The 19,429-nt window shown below is 40.1% G+C and overlaps 1 protein-coding gene across 1 annotated transcript; it reads left to right on the plus strand.

Moving 5' to 3' along the window:
* The first annotated feature begins 1,769 nt into the window (after positions 1 to 1,769).
* Positions 1,770 to 18,561, plus strand: LOC105936025. Its single transcript, XM_021323623.2, has 5 exons — positions 1,770 to 2,431; positions 4,299 to 4,466; positions 11,250 to 11,374; positions 13,002 to 16,159; positions 16,393 to 18,561. Exons 1-4 carry the CDS (start codon positions 1,979 to 1,981, stop codon positions 15,631 to 15,633), a joined length of 3,378 nt encoding a protein of 1,125 aa, XP_021179298.2. The 5' UTR covers positions 1,770 to 1,978; the 3' UTR covers positions 15,634 to 16,159; positions 16,393 to 18,561.
* The last annotated feature ends 868 nt before the right edge of the window (positions 18,562 to 19,429 follow it).

Below are 19,429 nucleotides of genomic sequence, written 5' to 3' on the forward strand. Positions count from 1 at the left end.
CCCATTGAGATTAAGATCTCTTTTTTAAAGGTTGATCTGACTAAGAGGTCAGCAGCACATGTCATTACTAATACAGTATAATAAAAACAATTTCAGGCTTCTACTTAAAATATACAGTATTTTGCACAAAAACTAAAAAAAAGTGCATTAATATAAGTGCAAATAATATTATGAAGAAAATTCATTATAATACACAGAAAATTCAGAAACAGAAGTACTGTCCAATAGACCCACGGTAATTTTTTTTAGGAATGAACAAAAAGATTCAAATGGAATAAGATCTTTTTAATTCAGTGACTGCAATTATATATATATAACATGTCACCATAATCAAGTAAAGGGAACAATGTAGCAGATAAATGTCCCTTTTTTCACTCAGTGAACAAGATTTATTTCTATAATAGCAAAGCTACAGTAATCATTTTATAACATCTACATCAGATTAATGACAGGTAAAGTAAGCTAACAAGCTGCTCCATGTTAGCTTTGATCTTCATGTTACTGTCCCAATCAAAGCATCTTTATAACAGCAATGATCGCTACCAATACTAAGGAAAATAAAGATAGTCAATAAGACACGTTTAATATTGTGCTCTCAGTCTTACCTAATGAAATCACGCTGATTACTGATAGGTAAAAGTTTGGTAAGGTAAGCTAACAAGCTGCTGCATGTTAGCTTTGATCTTCATGTTACTGTCCCGATCAAAGCATCTATATAACAGCAATGATCGCTACAAATACTAAGGAAAATAAAGATAGTCAATGCGACACATTGTGGTCTCAGTCTTACCTTATGAAATCGCGCTGATTATCAGTGAAACACCTCTTCACCTCCCGAATTTTCTATGTAAAAGCATGTAGCCGGAAGTAAAGATACCCTGCTCCGCTTCAAAACGGAAGTTGAGTGACGTCATGTGAAAAGGGTCTATTCAGTGAGGTGCAGTGCCAAAGTTAAGTGAAACATGTTTTACTTAACTTTGTTTTTGTTTTGTTTTTAAAACATGAAGACATATGGCAAAAAAAACATACTCTGTCTTTACCATCAACTTATTATCTAAGGCGTGATCTCTCTTAAGAGCTATCTGAGGTTACGTTTTATTACTGTAATATCGCACAAAAACCCAGAGGTGGTGTGTTTGATTTGGCAGCTATCGTTGCAAAAACTTGTTCCTTGTGTTTTGGAGAGACGGGTTGCGTAAATGAAACCGCCATTAACGTTTAACTGTCATATTTGTGGCACTAGATTGAGTTCCAATGTGAAATGAGGGCAGTAAAGGCTTAGTTACAACAAGTCATGAAACTAAAAGAGTTTAAAGGAGGTGGCTGGGGCTCAAAGTTAGGTTTTTGTGGTTGCTCAAAAAAGAAAAGAAAAAAAAAATTGGTTAGGAATTTTATTATTATTATTATTATTATTATTATTATTATTATTATTATTATTATTATTATTATTATTGACTTCATTTTAGTATTTTAAGAACTGGTTGCTGAAAAAAAAAAAAAAAAAAAAAACATGACAGAACAAGCATAACAACACATTTATGATGTGCTGGCGGCTAATAATTTAATGAGGCTAAGAATAAGGGTGGGATGGCCCCATCCATAATTTCTATACCATGCTAAATTCGCGAGACAAGCTGCTGCTTGGAAAGCCCAACACGTCACGCGTGGGTGGGTGCGTTCTACCTGCTGGCGTGGCACCTGTCCAGTCAGGTGGTGCAGCAGCCAGAGGCATGTCACTCTCGCTATCAGCTGAGTGACTTCTGCTTTCCATAACAGCAATGGCCGAGTTTCAAAACGCACCGCTACAGGACAGGACCGACCATTTGTCTGCATGTTCTGGCATGGTCTAAAGCAAATGTCAAACGTGCTGAGAGTTAGGATGTTTTTGTACAGCTTTACCAAAAGCCCGAAGAGTGACAGAACTGTGGACCTTTAAAGTTTTTTTTTTTTATCATAACAATATTTTCGGCTCGAAGCGATGGCTCTATCCCAGATCCAGTGCCTGGATGATTACAACGTGAACCCGCGGATTCACGAGTCCAAACCAGAGTTCTTCTACAGCGAGGAGCAGCGTCTCGCGCTGGAGGCGCTCCTCCACGATGGTCGCGAGGCGTTTGGTAAATACCTGGAGTCACGCGGCCTGCGGGGTTTCCTCTCCGACCTGGAGCAGGAGACGCTGACCGCCGCGCTGGAACCCTTTGACCCGGACTCGGAGCTTTTCCCGCGGGATGCGGAGGACGAGTCGGAGCCGCTGTCGCTGCAGTATTGGCCGGAGGTCTCAGACACCTCCATCCCGCAGATGGACCTGGGCTGGCCTGAGGGGAATTCGTACAGGGGGGTGACGCGCACTTCAGTGTACACGCAGCCGCCGATGGAGGGTCAGGCCCACATCAAAGAGGTGGTCAGAAAAATGATCGCACAGGCGCAAAAAGTAGGTGTCATCTTTTCTTGTACATTCGTTATTAATCTGTTGATACACTTGAGCAAGTATAGAGATGCTCACTGCTGTTAGTTTTTATTTTAACTTTTATTTTGCACAGAATATCATAACTTCTGACTGTTCTGCTCTTTATAGCAGTGTTTTTTCTATATAGGGGGAATGGCTCTTTGCCCAGGGCAGCATGACCCAAGAAGTGCAAATAAAGCAAAAAAAAAAAAAACAGGAAAAAAAGTGCAGTCATTTGTGTCCCAATAAGTTTTTTGTTGCCTCATTAAGAGCTCAGTTGTTGGGAAACAGTGCACTGCAGTGATGTGAAGAGTGCAAACACAGACAGAGTGCAAAATATCTCTGAGCACCACTGAGTATCTTGGTGCTTGTTTATGATTCACAGTGTACAAATCAATCACCTGTATAGGTAATATTCACAGCTATTTTTTTTTTTTTTTTTTGCCATTGGAAGCTCCTTAGATTGTGACATGAGAGCGTTAATAAACAAGAATGAATCCTCCTTTGATTACAGATGTTCTAAAACAAAATAGCAGTTTCATGAAATCTTCATTCCACATGCTTAAAATGGTAAATTTCAGTTCACTTATGTATTGTTTAAACATGAGAGGAAAACAAAAAAACTTTGTTATACGGCGATAAGAATATCCAGCCTAACATTAGTAAACTGTATATATAAATAACAGCCAATCCATTCTGTCTTGTAAAAAAAAAAAAAGGTTCCCAATTTTAACAACATTATTTAACAAAATTAAAAACCTGTGCCTGTAATTGTCTGCAGCACGTGAGGCACAGCATCACATGCTACGTTTCCATGAAAAAAAGTAATCGGAATAAAGGGCCGTCCAGAATAAAAATGCGTCATGTGAACAAGCCAATCGGAATATGATGATCGGATTAAGCTCAATCAAAATAAAATTGTATTCTGAATGAGAGCGATGGTTTATGTCGATTGATAATCCGATCAACATGCATATAAACGCTAATCAGGATCAAGTTATTCCGTAAATTCAGCCTGAGCGATCGGAAGACTAACTCCAATCCTGCTTTATTTGCTATTTTTTGTTGTTTGGCAAAGACGGAAGTGCTTCTTTTTCTGCGGTTTCTTTTTAGGGGAATTCGATCACTGCGCATGTCAGAGCGGTTCTATTCTGAATAAAGCCCGGCTGCATATACGCACGCATTATGATCGGATCAATGGATTGTGTGCCCATATAAACGATACAATCCGATTATTTAATCCGATCGTGAAATTGCGTGCATGTAAACATAGCTAGTGTCGAGACTGCACCGCAGACCAACTCATAATCAACAGTAAAGTGCAACTCGATTAAGCTTCTTTATCAAGGAAGCGCTTCATGCTGAAACCGTCCCCTGCGACATTAAAGCATGCATGTCATGCAGAGTATTTGCATGGACGTGTGCAAAGTACCGCATCGCTGTGAGCTCATGCAGCTGACTCATCCGAGGCCATACAGTTTACGGTTTGTTTTATTTCATTGCAGCTGTTCTCTATGATATATTATTTGAATAAAACATTCTAGGATCACTTCATTGAAATGTTATGTAAACGGATGATCGCTTTAATGATACTCCCTTTTTTAAATACATTATCAATTGGACATATTTTACTTAACCAGCTACAACAACTTAATTTTCTGGCGTGGAATGGATGACAATGTGCTGGGCACACGGTTTTTAAACCTGCTGAAATCTGAGAACCCCGCCACGTGTGCTTTGCTTTTATATACAGTATATGCATATTTTAATGCTTGAACAGTTGGTGCCCATGATGTATGATTACCCACGGGGGATCTGAACGATGTGCCGGCGTGTTTGTTTTCATTTCCAGGTGATAGCCGTGGTGATGGATGTCTTCACAGATGTTGACATCTTCAGAGATCTGCTAGATGCCGGGTTTAAGAGGAAGGTGTCTGTTTACATCCTGCTGGAACGCACAATGCTACCTCATTTCCTGTCGATGTGTCGGAGGGCCAACATGCATGCCGGGCACCTCAAGGTAAGCTTCTGTCACCCGCCACATGTTTTGGTGCATCAAAGAGACAGAGATGTCCTTGATGATGCAATTTTTTTTTTAAGACATAGGGGGAAATTGTTATGTATATAATGAATGGAAGGTTTGTCAGATAGGTTTGGCAATCTCATAGTGTTTTACAAAACGATAAAGTGTTTTGTATAATAAAAATAATCTCTCTGTAGCTGTTGCTTTCTCTCTCACACAGAATCATAAACACACACACCCTCGTTCCAATAAAACGCTTTGGCTCGTTCGGCTGGCAGAGTACTAGAGGGTGTGTTTATCTTTGGTGTCGTTATAAGTAACTCCTTATCATAAAACATAAAACGGGTTTTGGTGATAAAAAGACATGCGAAGGTGAGTTAGCGGGAAATATAACTGTGAGTTAAATTAATTATAAGCTAAGGCATAATCCACCCTGCACACTTACTGGCTCCCCCTGGTACAGATGTGCTAAAACCCTTAAAATACACCGATCTTCTATTTCAGTAGCTTAATCTCACGCTGAAGATGGAGAGAAATCCAAGTTTTAACGTGGCTGGGGAAAATAATCCCTCGTTAAGGAATAGTTGTTTTGTTTTTTTGCTGTTTTTAACAAAATCTCAGATTCCACGGACAATTGCTGTAAAATAAATATGCCTGAAAAGTTTTTTTTAAGAACTACTTATCTGGTTGATCCAAGTGTTTGAGGACCTTTCAATTAGTAATCCTCAAATTAAAAAAAAAAATATTAATAATAATAATCCTCAAATTCCTGTTTAATCTGAACATGAATATGAGGTGACCCAAAGGTTTATTGTTTCAAAATGGGAAGGAGAAGAGTACATGCTGGTGAAATAAGGCAAATGTATGCTGTGCTTCAAATATCAGACCAAGATTGAGCTTTTTGGCAATAAAGGAAGAACAGGTGGGGAAGCACCTCGTCCCAGCTCTAAGGTACAGTGGATGATCTGTGATGTGGTGGGCTCGTTTGTTTCCAAAAGGAAGGGTGTGACCATTATTAGAGTGCTTGGCTTAATCAACTCTTAAATAAGAAGAGAGGACAAATCCAATGGCCGTTTTGCAGTTTCTGGCAGAAAAAAGAAAATGTGTCATCCCTGAGTCCATCAGAGGCTAGGAATGTAAAATATATGCCCAAATCAATACTGAAATGGTTCACCGGGTCCCGAAATCAACCTTCTTTAATAACCATCTCAGTCCCAAACCTAAATCCTATGGAAAATCTTTAGGGTGAGCTGAAGAACAGAAAGCGTAAGTGAGGATAAAGGGCTCTGAACAGCCTTAAGAGAAAAAAAAGGTAAGAAATTACTCTCTCTGCAATTTGGTTGTAATATAACGGGGTGCCAATAAATGTGCACGCCTTTTCAGCTGCTCACTTATACAGGGGTCACCGCTACAAGTCACTCCAACTCTCACATAGACTTGGTAGGGTTTTTTTTTTTTCTCAAACCAGGTGCCCTTCCAGAAGAAGGGATTTAAACCCTGGTCGCCCATTTCAAAGATAGGGAGATAGCCCACTACGGCGCCACAGAGGGACGGGAGTCAGGGATTTTCTTCTAATCCCTGAATGAATGTACTCAATTTGAAGGTTGGGTCTTTCTAAGATTGAGATTGTGCTTCAACAATAAGGTTGTGTTTTTTTTTCACAAGGCTTTCACACGCTTTCACCACCAGCCCCAATTAAGCGTGTAGGGTGATATATTTCATTAAACTTCCCTGCTAATTACAAATGTGACAAGAAATGTGAAAGATCTATTGTCATGATTACAGTGCAAAATTGCCCCCCACCCCCACTTTGATTCTCAGTCAGCTAATATATTAAACCATATTTCCAGCTATCATTGCTTCTGTCTCAGCATTTCTCCATGATTTCTGACCACTCTCCCAGCAGAATAGATTTTGGTAAAAGTAACACAAACACGTGAATAACGTTGAGGTTTTGTGCATTTTTAAATACACATATGCAGGTCATGAATGTATAATCGCTCCTTGCCAGTTGACGCTTGTCAGCTCCAGTGATTCATAAAGCGCGTAACAGCTTCACAGACTCTCCGTGCCATCTGGGTGCAACTTGCAAACAAAACATCAGAAAATACCACCGTGTCACATGAGAGTTTCTAGTTTAGAAACATAAACTTCTGTTTGGATGGCTCATGACGCGATTAAATGAATGCAGGGATTTTAGTCCGGCAAGATTTTCTGGCTGTTTCATCATCGTTGCGTTTCCCTTCATATTAAAATAAACAGCGTTTTGCTTTCTGCTGTTTCTCCCCGGGATGTCTCAGTTCTGCCTTTCTTCTTCTTCTTTGGCGCGCCATGCCAAGTGCGGGTCCTTGCCTTCAGTAATACATCTGCACCGTGTACTTTTAGCCTGAAGTTGCCCTACTTTTTTAAATTAGTCAAAAACTAGACAGCAAGATGTCTCCGTGTTAGGGAGAGGCGTTGTGTGCCTTGCTTGCTCCAAGTGTACGGTTTGAGAGGGGTTGTTTTTACAGTCCTGCTCAAAATGGTTTCCATACTTCTGTCATCACCAGTCATCAAGAAGTCGTCCTTTTAAATGTAGTGTAATAAAGTCAGATTCAAATATTTGACGGTTATAAAACCATAAATCTCTCAATTTATCAGTCAGTCTCAAACTCTCAAAACTAGTGTGAAGGGTGAAACATGTTCCTATCCACTGAGTAATGTTAATCACGTGTAAAAGAAGCAAATAGATTTCTGTGTATGAACATAATGAATATTGACTGTAAGAAGAATCAGTGAGAACTGGTTATCAATGTGATCAGGAATTGCTTGAAACTGCTAATTCTTCTCGACGGGCTACGAATAAATGGGGGATAATTTTAATAGGATATTTTCTGTTCAAAATATTATTAAAGCTGATAAAAGACATTTATCAATGTCTCAAGAGTCGAAAGTACGAAGATTTATGGCCTAATTTGAATCTTAATCTTTATTTTATATATAAGAGAGGAAAGGGAAATGAAGGCTGAACTTAAAGTCTAGATGACTTACCTTTCAGGACAGGAAGCAATACTTAAAAAAAAATAAAGTGGCTTACTGTGGTCTAAAATCGCATTGTTGCTTCGCTAACAGATCAGACTGGATTCCAGCAGATCTTGTCGCTTGGCTGTTAGGGAAATCTGGTTGTTTCAGGCAGAAGAGCATGCTTTCTGGCAGGCCATTGGTTTGGCCAAGGTTTTTCAGGTGTTGGTGGTTCCCCACTTTGGACTCAGAACTGGAATGGACACAAATGAAATAGCTCTTAAAGAAAGTAGCCATGTTTGAATCTAGCACTGTTCTACTGAAAAACAGACAAACGAGGCACAGCATATGATAACAAACAAAAACATCACAGCTGAATCTCAAGAGGGATCAGGCCTTTTTTCTGACACGGTCGGCCGCGGTTTGCTGATGGGTTTTCTCGTTTCTTCTTACTGACTCTCCCTGGACTCTCCTGCATCCTGACTGACTTATCAACCAGCTCGAACCAGATTCGGGGTAACACGAGAGCCGCGTTAGACAGCCAATAAAAAAAGAACGGATTCTAGTATTTATTTTCCTAAACTACATTCTTTAGACTCAGGGAGCCTCAAACTGTCGACAAGCCATTACTCAAGACAAAAGACTATCTCATGACAGAGGCTGTGTTCACCTTATTGGTTTAAACGCTTAATCATTTTATTACGCAGAAACCGAGGTCCACATTCAAGGTTTAACAGATTAATCAATATTTAAATTTGTGTCTAAGAATTGTTTAAAGCGTTCTGCACCCCTAACATAGCAAAATGAGACAATGGAGTATGAAACAAAAGTAAAAACATAAAATGTACTTTTTAATTGATTATTATTATTATTAATATGATTTATTAAGGGGCATCAGCTATCCAAACAAACCTAATCCTATTCTTATCTGAATAAGTTATAGTTCTCTAAACTTAATAACATATTTTACCACCAACCAGTGTCTTCCTAGATGACTATAGCTGGCAAAAGGCCCAAAGACGTAGAAATGGCTTCATGACATTTTTCCAGGTGTCATTGACTTTGTTTCTCATCTGCTCTTGAATTTCTTTGGTTGGAGGATGATGTGATGCTTTTTGAGATGTGTTAGTCTACTTCATGTTGTTAGACAGGTACTATGTGATGGATTTGTTGATAGCTTGTGGAAATTAAAGGAGCTATAAGTAATACTGACACTTTTTGGCTCAAATTGGTACAACAGCTTGCCAATCACAACAATCTGATATGCCGCTTGTAAACGGTGCGTTGCTGCTGTGAATTTTTACTTCCACGGGATAGGTTACAATGTATTTTGTTCTATTTCTGGTCCGCTTCAATTACTGGTTTCTATGTTAGCAGGCTGATGCTCTTTTGCCACAATAAAATACTAAAAGCTGCGCTCAGTGTTGGGAACCCTGGGAACTCTCACATGATTGGCTCAGGAACCAGGAAGTAAACAGGGGCTATACTCTGAACCGAAGTAGTGCCAGACCGTACCTCTGGGTTTGAAAGGAGAAAAACTTAACCAATACATTGTTAATGGAGAGGAAGGATTGTTTATAGGGAATGTTACTTCGACCCCCAGGTGACAAATAAGAATGATTTAGGTTTATTTTACAGTAAATATCTTACTTAAAGCTCCTTTAGCTCTACTTTAAAAAAAACAAAAACGCTAATCGTGTTGATCCATGATTTAAGAAGGAAGTCGATGAGAAAACAGACATTTCAAGGAATCATGGTGTATATGACAGCGTGGTGCTAATCTATACTGTCTATTCAACTCAGTATTCCTCTAACCAAAGGGAAACTGAACCACAGTATCAGGGTTTTAAGTTAACACAAACATCTGTGTTTTAATCGCATGTGGTGAAGCATACAAACATTTATTGCTGATTCCTATTTGCTTAATTTCTGTTCGGTTCTGCCTGCGGGGCTGTGGGGGCATTAGCTTTCCCTGTCGCATAGCACAGTGCTGCCTTGAATTATTGGGGAGCAGCAGCTGGAGCAGAGCCTGATACGTCAAAGAAAATGGCATAACCTTTAATGATATTAATGGTAGTGTATACAGCTAGGCATCCCTGCAGTCTCTGGGTGGCAGCTCCGAAAGTGTGTATGTGGGGCAGCTGTAGAACATTATAGAGGAGCTAATGCCAAATCTCCACGAGTGACAAGTCTGCAGGAAAGCTGTGACTGGGCGCCTGAATGGAAAGAAGATGGCTGGCAGGAAGGAGGAAGAAAAGTGTGACAGATTGAGAGTTTGCTGCAAGCTGTAAGCGATGAGCTGGAGGTTGTGGTGGGCCAGATAACAGGAAGGGTGGAGGAGCAGATGACTTGACATATGAGTGAGGAAAAGAAGAATTGCGCACCTGGGTAGGCACAAAATATGAGACTCTTCCTAATTGCAAGTTGTCCAAGAATGTTTCTAAAATAATGGGTAAAAGGAGTATAAATGGACACTTAGACTTTACATGACCTAAGTTCACGTTTGTTTTTTGTTTTTTTTGGTGACTTATATTCAAGGTACAAAAGTAAGACAAAGTACTGAGTGTGTTGTCTCAGCTAATGTGTTTGCCAGGAGAATAAACAGAGAGCAAGAGAAAGTTAAGGGTGTAACCAAACGGAGCAATAAACGTGTCTCTTCTGTAAAACAAGCTATACAAGTATCTTTCCGCTACCATGAGACATGTGGTTGCACAATATTTTTTTCTGCTTCAGTTGAGTATGCAGTCCTTCTGGACGACACTGCACACAAATTTAAATTTAGTCGTGAATTTTCCAACGATAACAACACGGTTTACAACAGTGAAATATTGGGCAAGGGCTTGCCAAGCAGTGGCTCTTTAAAGTGGCTTTGATACAGTACGTCTGTCTTCGTAACTGGTATAAATGCTGTTCTGTGAAGGCCTCAAAGATTTGTTAGAGATACATTAATGTTAGACACATCATAAACACCAAGGGACACACCGGTTAGCTCAGGTAAAACATTGTGAATAGATTTAATATAGGGATAGGTTCTAAAACATTATCCTAAGCTTTGACCATCTCGTAGAGTACTCCTTGGTCTGTCATGTGAAAATGGAAATAGTCTAGATCAACTGCAAACCAGGACCATGGTTTCTCTGGAGGAGCTGTAGGGATCCACAGCTAAAATGGCAGACTCTGTAGACAGCACAGCTATTAATGTTACATGGGAGGAAGTAGCTCTGTTCAGATGAGACCAAAATGTATCTTTTTGGCCTACATGCACAACAAGCGCGGGGAAGTAAAACAGCACGTCAGCGTCAACACACCATTCCTTCTATGAAATATGGTGATGGCAGCATCATGATGCGCTGCAATACTGGAAGACGACCTGTTAGAGGATACAGAAAAATTGAGAGTGGGGTGGTGTGTCACCTTAAAGCTGGTTAACTTTAAACAAACAGCCACAGCAACAATGTAATAGTTTATATAAAAAAACATTGATGCAAAAATGTTAGCAAGACTTTAACATTTTGCAAAGAGAAATTAACAACAGTAACTATGTTTACCTAGACATAGGTAATTGGAATAACGGGCCGATCAGAATAAAATAACCATGCCAATTGAAATATTGTGAGTTCAATGCATCCATTTCCTCTCCACTTTCACAAATGACACTGAGTTGCTAAAAAAAAAAGGGCATCAGGCCTGGCTTAAAAGGGTTCTGTGAAAAAGGATATTATTGTTTGACCTGGAAAGTAAAACGGTGGTCCTGACTGAAAGCGTTTGTCTGCATTTCAGCATCTTCGTGTGCGCTGCACAGAAGGCGCAGAGTTTTACACTCGGTACTGCACCAAGGTCAGAGGGCAAATGGGGCACAGGTTCATGTTCATTGATGGAGACAAAGCTGTGTCTGGCTCATACAGGTCAGTGTACATTATGTGTGATTGCATGTGTATGGTGGATGGCTTACAGAATGGGGAGACAGCAATAAGTTATGTATTTTAGGCTGAGTTACTTCAGAGGCAGACAAGAAATGACAGCTGTCATTTGGTTGAAAGATAATTAACTTTGTACCATACAGCACAGGATAGTCTGAACGTAAACAACCACATTGAATGATAAACAATGTAACTTTGCCTTCATATGAATGAATTATTTTACTACTTTGTCTTCACCGATTAGATTCTGTATTCTCTATATTTAGTTGAAACTAGATTTCTACATACACTTGATGAAAAGAGACAACCTTTTTCTTCCACTGCCTGACAATATATCAGACTAAACCTTTCCTGTTCTAGGTCAGCTACGATTACCAAAATTATCTTTATATGCTAAATTCCCTGAATAATCGGATGGAGAATTTTGTTTGAGGATATTTATTTCTTACTTCTAACTCAGAAGTTCATTAGTTCAAACAATTATGTGCAAGTACAAACAGTAAGGGAATCTCCTGCCGCCACACTCCTCTGGAAGGAGACCGCTCCTGCCTTCTAGAGGGGAACGTGGTTTGGCACAAAACATGCATATCAGCCGCAGAACAAAAGCAATAACTTTGTGACGCTGCATGCTAAGGCTAGTGAGAGTGTCATCTATAGTAAAACATGTCTTGTATCGAGATGTACTAACATGTTACTCAGAGGCCAGTACCCCAAAAGCCCTTATACAGATATGGTTACCTTTACTGTTGGAGGCATGTCCTGTAGTCTGATAAAACACATATTAAACTCTTTGGCTACCATTACCATTGTTGCACTTAGAGTAAAATAGAGGTGGCCTCTGAAGACTGAGAACACCATCCTGATTGGGAAGTATGTTTTGGGAGGATCCTGTAGAGGTGCTGTGTTGCAGGAGAGCCTGCTGCACTTTGCAAAACAGATAGCATCATAAGGAAAAAAAGTTGGGTCAAAATATCGGACCAACATCTCAGGAAAGCAAAAGCATGAGCACAAACACGTCTTTCAAAGAGATAGCGACTCAAAACATATGACCAGATTAGTTAGTAAGTAAATAAAGTGATCAGCCACCACAAAACCCTGATCTTAGTCCCCCTCGAAACTGTGAGGGCAGAGGTGTGAGGAAGTTGGCCTACAAACCAGACTCAGTTACACCAGTTCTGTCAGGAGGAATGAGCTAAAATGTAAGCATACAAGTGAGAAGCTTCTGGATCTTTGCCAAGTCACACAGTTTAAAAGGCAATTCAACCAACTACAAAAATATGTATCTGAAGGCTTGCATTTAAAGAACTAAACAATAAAAATCTGAATTAATCCTTCTCACAGATATGATAATGTGAACATCCCTAAAACAGGAAGGGTTTAGAGTAGTTTAATATCAGACAGTGGGGAAACAAAGGTTTTGCCTTTTGATAGTATGTATGTAAATATCTGTCAACAATGGTATTATAGCTCTATTGTCATTGAATTTATTGTTACAAATTTGCTTAAGTAACAATTAACTTAAGCCAAATCAACAGCCTTATAGCATCTTATTTAAGTACCCTATCTGGTCAGATTATTGATGCTTATTGTTTGCTGACTTTCTCCTGTTTAGTTTTACGTGGATGTCCTCACGGCTGGATAGAAACCTCATCACCGTGATCACAGGCCAGACTGTGGACGCCTTTGACCAACTGTTTCGCTTCCTGTACACGACTTCTAGTTTCGTTGACCTTTGTGAAATCGCCACAGAGCCAGAACCTGAACCGGACACTCGACATCAGGTTCTGGCTGTTTCTCCTCCTTCTGCTGCTATTGCTAGAAAACTATACAACCCCAAATACGCCCTTGTTGCTTTAAGTAGCCCCAGTGCCGTGAACTCGAATGGCAAAGATAACCCTAACGAGCCTGACACTTCAGAGGAACCAAAAAATAAGATAAAGCGAAAGAGAGTAAGTGAAGATCTCCCACAGGATGCTCCTCCTCTCCATCCGGGACTAATAAATCTAGAGAAAGCCTATTTAATCCCATACCTGCCAACCTGGCCAGAGCCGGATCCAACAAGCGATGTGATAGGATTCATCAATATTCGGGATAATAAAAAAGCATCTCAGGTTCATCTGCAACGCTCTGAGATGTTTGAAACCAGCCAAGCAATCAAGTTTAGCAGTCCATTCAGCAAGCCACAGGAAAAATTGCCAGATGTCGCAAAGCCAAGAAAACTAACTGCACACACCGAATCCAAGCCTGAGGATTTGTTGGTAGATGGAGCACAACCGGAACAAAAAAGTGTAGGTCTTGTTGACAACAATAATAAAGAAATAGCACTTGAACAAAGATCTCCTTTGTACAGACAAAAGTCAAACTCTGACAAGGACAAAGCTAAAGTTCTCCAAAAAGAGAACAGACTATGTTCAAACACAGCCACAAATCCAGATTCAGGACCGCTTTACATTAGTCCACAAGTACTACCTCAATCTAGCATTAAAGTGATCACACCTAAATACGAACAAACTTCAAATGAATCCCAAACTATCTCCACGACCAAGTTGTCAGAGCCCCTCAAAGAATCTAAATCTGTAACAGAACCTGAAATCCTGACTGTTTTAAAAATACAAAGTAGCTCTGAGGATCGAACACCCACCCTGGAGTCAAATACCACACAAAAATCTCAACTGCACAAACCAAGTCAATTAAATTCAGAAGACGTAGAAGAAAAGACTGCTGTATCACAACAAGATTCACACACTAATACTGTTAAAGTGCAGCATAAAATCTCTCCTGTAGAGACTCGTAACGTCCAATACCCAGGTGGACCAAGGCACAATGCTGCCTATTCTGCTTCTCCCATGCAGTCTGAAAGTTCTTGTAATTATCTCCCTTCTGCCAGCTTGCCTTCTACCATTTCTCTGCCTACCTCTTCCTTTCCAGCATTACCTTTACTCCCATCCTCTGCATCTTCTTTTAAAAGTTCTGTGTCTCCAGACTCTAAACCTCATACTGAGCAACCCTCTAAACAAGATAGCATCAGTAGCAGTAGCAAGACAATGCCAGACATCTCTAATGTCGAGAGGTCTGAGACCACTTTAGGACCACATATTGTCGATGAATTGTCAACTCTAGCAGGTGTGGCAGAAACATCTCCAAAACAAATCCTTGACGGTGTCTCACAACTGCGAATGAACAGTGTTAGTAAGACAGGAGGTCAGAAGCACAGAGAGAATGCAATTATTCCTAAAGATGTCGACCAGGAAAGAGAGACTGTCACTTCCCAGGAGTCAAAGGGGAAGGAAGCTGACGGAAAACAAAAGGCCACAACCGAAGAGCAGGCCATCGCTCGCATCCAACCAGAAACACAGTCAGATGTTTCGATGAAAGATCCACCAAAGACCGCCATTTTGAATAATGATGAAATAATACCTAAAAATGTTGATTCAAAGACGCAGAGGGATTTTATAACCAAAGCAACGACAGACACCAAGACCTCAGATAAAAACCTGACCAACCTGGAATTTGCCAAAGTGACAAACGGGACTCAAACGTACCTTGCAAGATGCCACGAACCTCAAATAATATCATATAGTAACTTTACATTACAAGATATAAATGTGCCAAAAGCTTCTGACTCTATAACAGCTTCAACAAACTGCATATCACATAACACTCATGTACCCAAAGACAAGCATAATGAAAGTGTAAAGAGCTCTGCAAATGCACTGAGTCAGCCAGGTAAACAAGCACAGTTCCCATCAGTAGACTGCACAGACATCGCATTAAACTCCATGAAACAACACACACACAACACCCTTCAAGAGCAAGCTTGCGAAACACAAGCAGCTGCACACACCTCCAGAAAAACGCTTAATTTACACCTGTCTAATGTGCAAGGGACAGATTTGAGTTTGCAAACTACCAAACAAGAATCACAGATGCCTGCAGCTGTCGTACAGACTCAAATTCAAAAAGTATTTCCTCAAACTCCACCTACCCCAGATGCACAAACAACCTCACCAGACCCAGGAACACCCACACCTGATGGCTACTTTTCACCAGGAGAGGACTCGGCTCTTTCCACCACCTCTGAAGAATACTTTGAATGCAATGAATCTCCTTCACATGAACCTGTTCTTGACGCCAGTGATTATCGCAACCATGGGATTAGAGAGAGTTATAGCCCAACATACTCAGACAGTCCCTTTTCAAAAAATATTGGCACTTGTCCTGCAAGCCTGAATAAGACTTCCTAGTGTTGCAGCATTATCCAGTGCTAGCCCAAGTACTTCTTCCAGTGAATCCAGTACTGTAGCTTGGACCTGTGGAGATCCCTCTGCCTTTTTAGTTGGGGAAAAAGGACAAAACAGAGGGTCAAAGGTCACAGATAAAAGAAATGGCAAAGAAGAGGCTAAAGCTGAGGTGAAAAGTAGCAACATAGAGAAAAAGAAGGCACAAGAGTACCAGAGCAAGGAGGGGAAGCACAATGAGGAGTTGAATAGAATGCCTGTCCCTTTAAAAAATGGTAGTGATTTAAAAGAAATGGCCCTAAAACCCAGCAAGGCCTCTGGGAGGCTGGTCGACGGAGGAATGACAGAAGGCCAATCAATGCAGAAACAGCCAAAGCGGTCGTCCAACGGGGATCTTAAACCAGAAAGGGTTTTGTCTGAGGGAAACAAAGAATCTTCTGGCAAGGCAAAGCCACTGAACCCGTCTGCACTAACCCCCAGCAATATGGAGACAAGACAGAGGCAGTCTACAAGGGACACAACAGCACAGAAGGTATGAGTTGTCCATTTTTCCTGGTTCAAACACATTGAAGACAAAATGTTTTCTTGCTGATTCAAATATCTGACCAACTAATAGTTTAGTGTTATTCATTACACTTGTCAGTGGTCCTAATGTTATGCCTGATCAGTGTAAGTCACATTATGATGTAGACACTTTTTAATAAGGTGAGCTGTTGACCTGTTTGTATTGCATGTTAGACAATCATGTCTCCTGTGTTTCTATAGCCTTTGCATCCATCACCCAAATCTCAGCGCCGTCAGCAGCCTACCAGTAGAGGTTCTTCCCCTTCCCGGCCACTGAGGTCCCCTAGATCCCCTTCAGGCACCCAAGTTCAGGAGCTCCATTCTTCGGGAAACCGTGATCTCAACCAGACAGAAAGCCGGACCCTTCAAAGCAATCGCAAAGTATCAGAGAACAAACCACCTCCTCGTAGATCACAATCCAGATCCCCCTCTCCGCTGAAAGCACTTCCTACTGGCTCTGCATCTGGGCGAAAGCAGGTTTCCCAGAGCCAGCCGCACCTGCGCGCTCGGCAGCCTCCAGCAGCACAGATTCGGTCAAAAACCGACCCGCCACAAAGCCAGACTACAAAGCCACAGGCCTCCAGTCTCCACATGCTGTCCAACCCGCAGCCTCAGGTCCGCCACCATGCCTCTACTGAAAAGGTTTCTGAACAGGCAGCTCATGAACTGGAAGAAGCAAGGGTTCCTTTTAACTTACCTTTCGGCAGGTTATATAGCTTTAAAGGACTAAAGGACAAATGGACCAAGCTACCAACTCAGGGCAGGTCAAGCAGCACTGGCACACCGGTAAAAGAACGTAAAAGCACAAGCTAGTTCATCCATCACTCCGTTATCATCTTTTATGTTATTGAAGCATCTGACCACAGAATAAAACAAAAACTACAAGTCCATGCTGAAAACGACATCTAAGGGGGTGTTTTGGTTTTCTATTATTTCATAAAATCTCAGGATGCTTGTTTTTACACATCTTTTGAAAAAGTTATATTTGCACAGTATGCTGTTGTTACATGATACATATAAGAGATATGACTTATGAGTGAATGGTAAAATTGCTTTGAAATCACCTATTCCACTCTTTCATTTTGTTTCATACGTTGTTTGGTATGAATTTAGGTTTGCTGCTCTGTTTGTGTTTTACTGCATACATAACAAGGTTGTATGATGAATGACTTTTTTTAAACTGAGCATTAATGTGAAGTACAGTAGTATTTTTCTACATGGAAATGTGATGAAAATAACAAAGTGCCTCTTCCGGCCGTAGTAAATAGTGCTTTTTTGATCCTAAAGACCAAGAAATTTTATAGGGTTTTTTTCAGTTTTTCTAAGTCTCTGTTTAAAAAAAAAAAGGTTTTGCAAAAAGAAAATTTTGGAACACAACACAGGATGTTCTATTGTGTTTCCGACACGTTGTAGCTACTGTCGTGACTGCTTTGTATTCATTCAGTGTGTCGTCAAGCCTATTGATTTATTCTTTGTTTACACCAAAAACCATTTACATTCAAATTCTTTCGGCCAGAAACACAAAGTCACAACGCCTTCGCCCAAAGCTAAGCACGAACTGTTGCGATGAAAACAGTACACACAACACCTGAGAGGCTTGTGATGCGACACACGGATCCAGATGTCCTGCAGATTACAGAGACAGGGCACAACATTAAAAGGTTGTTTAGTTAAATTCAGGGACTTTGTTTCGCATAGAAACTATTTTTTTTCTCTTTAATATCATAGTATATTTCCATATAGTGTTATACAAAAGTCTGATCTTTTTTCCAGCAACAAATGTCAAATAAATGTTATTGGAAATTGACATAAGCCAACACAAAGAAGTGCATAGTTATGAAGCAGAAAACAAATGATGTATTTTTTAGATAATAAAAAAATCTGAAAAGTGTGGCATGCATTTCTATTGGGCCACCTTTATTCTGATACCACTAAATAAAATCCAATGCAATCAAATGGCTCTCTGAAGTTTCCTCCTTTGTAAATAAAGTAAAAACGTGCGTTAGTATGGAGGCAAGGAAGGGCCAAAACTAGATTATATTTGAATAAAGAAAAAGTTGAAGTTGAAAATAATTAATGTTGAATCCGAGAGTCAAATTTGGATCCTGACATCTGAAAAATAAAAAGTATTTTAAATGAAAACAAGTGAAGCTAAAATGTTTTAGTTGGAATACACATTAACGTCAAGTTTATTTATAAGACACCTTTAACAAAGTCGCGTACAACATAAGTCACTATGAAGTTGTGCATAGTATTAAAAACAGTAAAACAAAAACAATAAAATCTTCACATAAACCCTGGTAAAACAAAACAGTTAGTTTGTTCTTAAAATCATCCACAGAGACGGCAAAGCAAACAGGATAAACTGACTTCCTTTTTCATTGCATGTCTTTTTGTTTTAATTTTTTGTTTGTTAGTTTATTTGAGTTTCAGAATAGTTTTTTCATCCAAATTATTTTTTTCTACACTTTCAAGTAGATTTTCCCCCTTTTCTTTAGTTTAAAATCTTTGGCCGAGAGGGGCGGGGTTGTGCGTGTGCTTGTGTGGGGGGAACAGACATCAAAGATGTGGGAACATGGACAGCAGGCCGTGTAACTAACCGATCTGTACCGGTAGCACGATTCGTACCGTCAGCTCCTTGGAACATGCGCAAACAGAATAACTTCAACGAAGGCAATTTTTGTTTTTTCTCACTTTTTTCGTGGGATGTTTATTTTTTGTATTTTCATTGTAATTGTGTAAATATTGCATCATTTAAAGGGAATAACAGAAATGCAGAACAAAAGGTTGAATCGCATTTCAATGGCCGCTTTGACTGCTCTGACCATGAGCAATGATCACCTCGCACAGAGCAAAAAGTTTTATTCATTTGAATATTTTTTTTTATCTGTACTTAACTATGCTCTCCAACAGTGTTGATCAAAGAATGGGTCGGTTTGCAGTCTTTTGTCACCTGCATCGATGTTTTTGCAAGAAATAAACAATGTGGCTGCCATAACAACAAGGTCGTCTACTGTCTGTGATGGGTCCACCAGGGGACGTGTTTGTAGGAAAGGATGGAAATACTTTTTTTTGGCCATTTTTAAAGTAATAAAGCACATTTAACGGTGACCCGGAAGTTATTCTGTTTGGGCACGTCCAAAGCAGCTGATGGTACGAATCGTGCTACCGGTACAGATCGGGCGGTGACATGCCCCACCCACATGACTGAAGTGTCTGCCTTTATTATGTTGCATTC

This window comes from Fundulus heteroclitus, unplaced genomic scaffold (assembly GCF_011125445.2).
Source record: "Fundulus heteroclitus isolate FHET01 unplaced genomic scaffold, MU-UCD_Fhet_4.1 scaffold_48, whole genome shotgun sequence".
Classification (NCBI taxonomy): Eukaryota; Metazoa; Chordata; class Actinopteri; order Cyprinodontiformes; family Fundulidae; genus Fundulus; species Fundulus heteroclitus.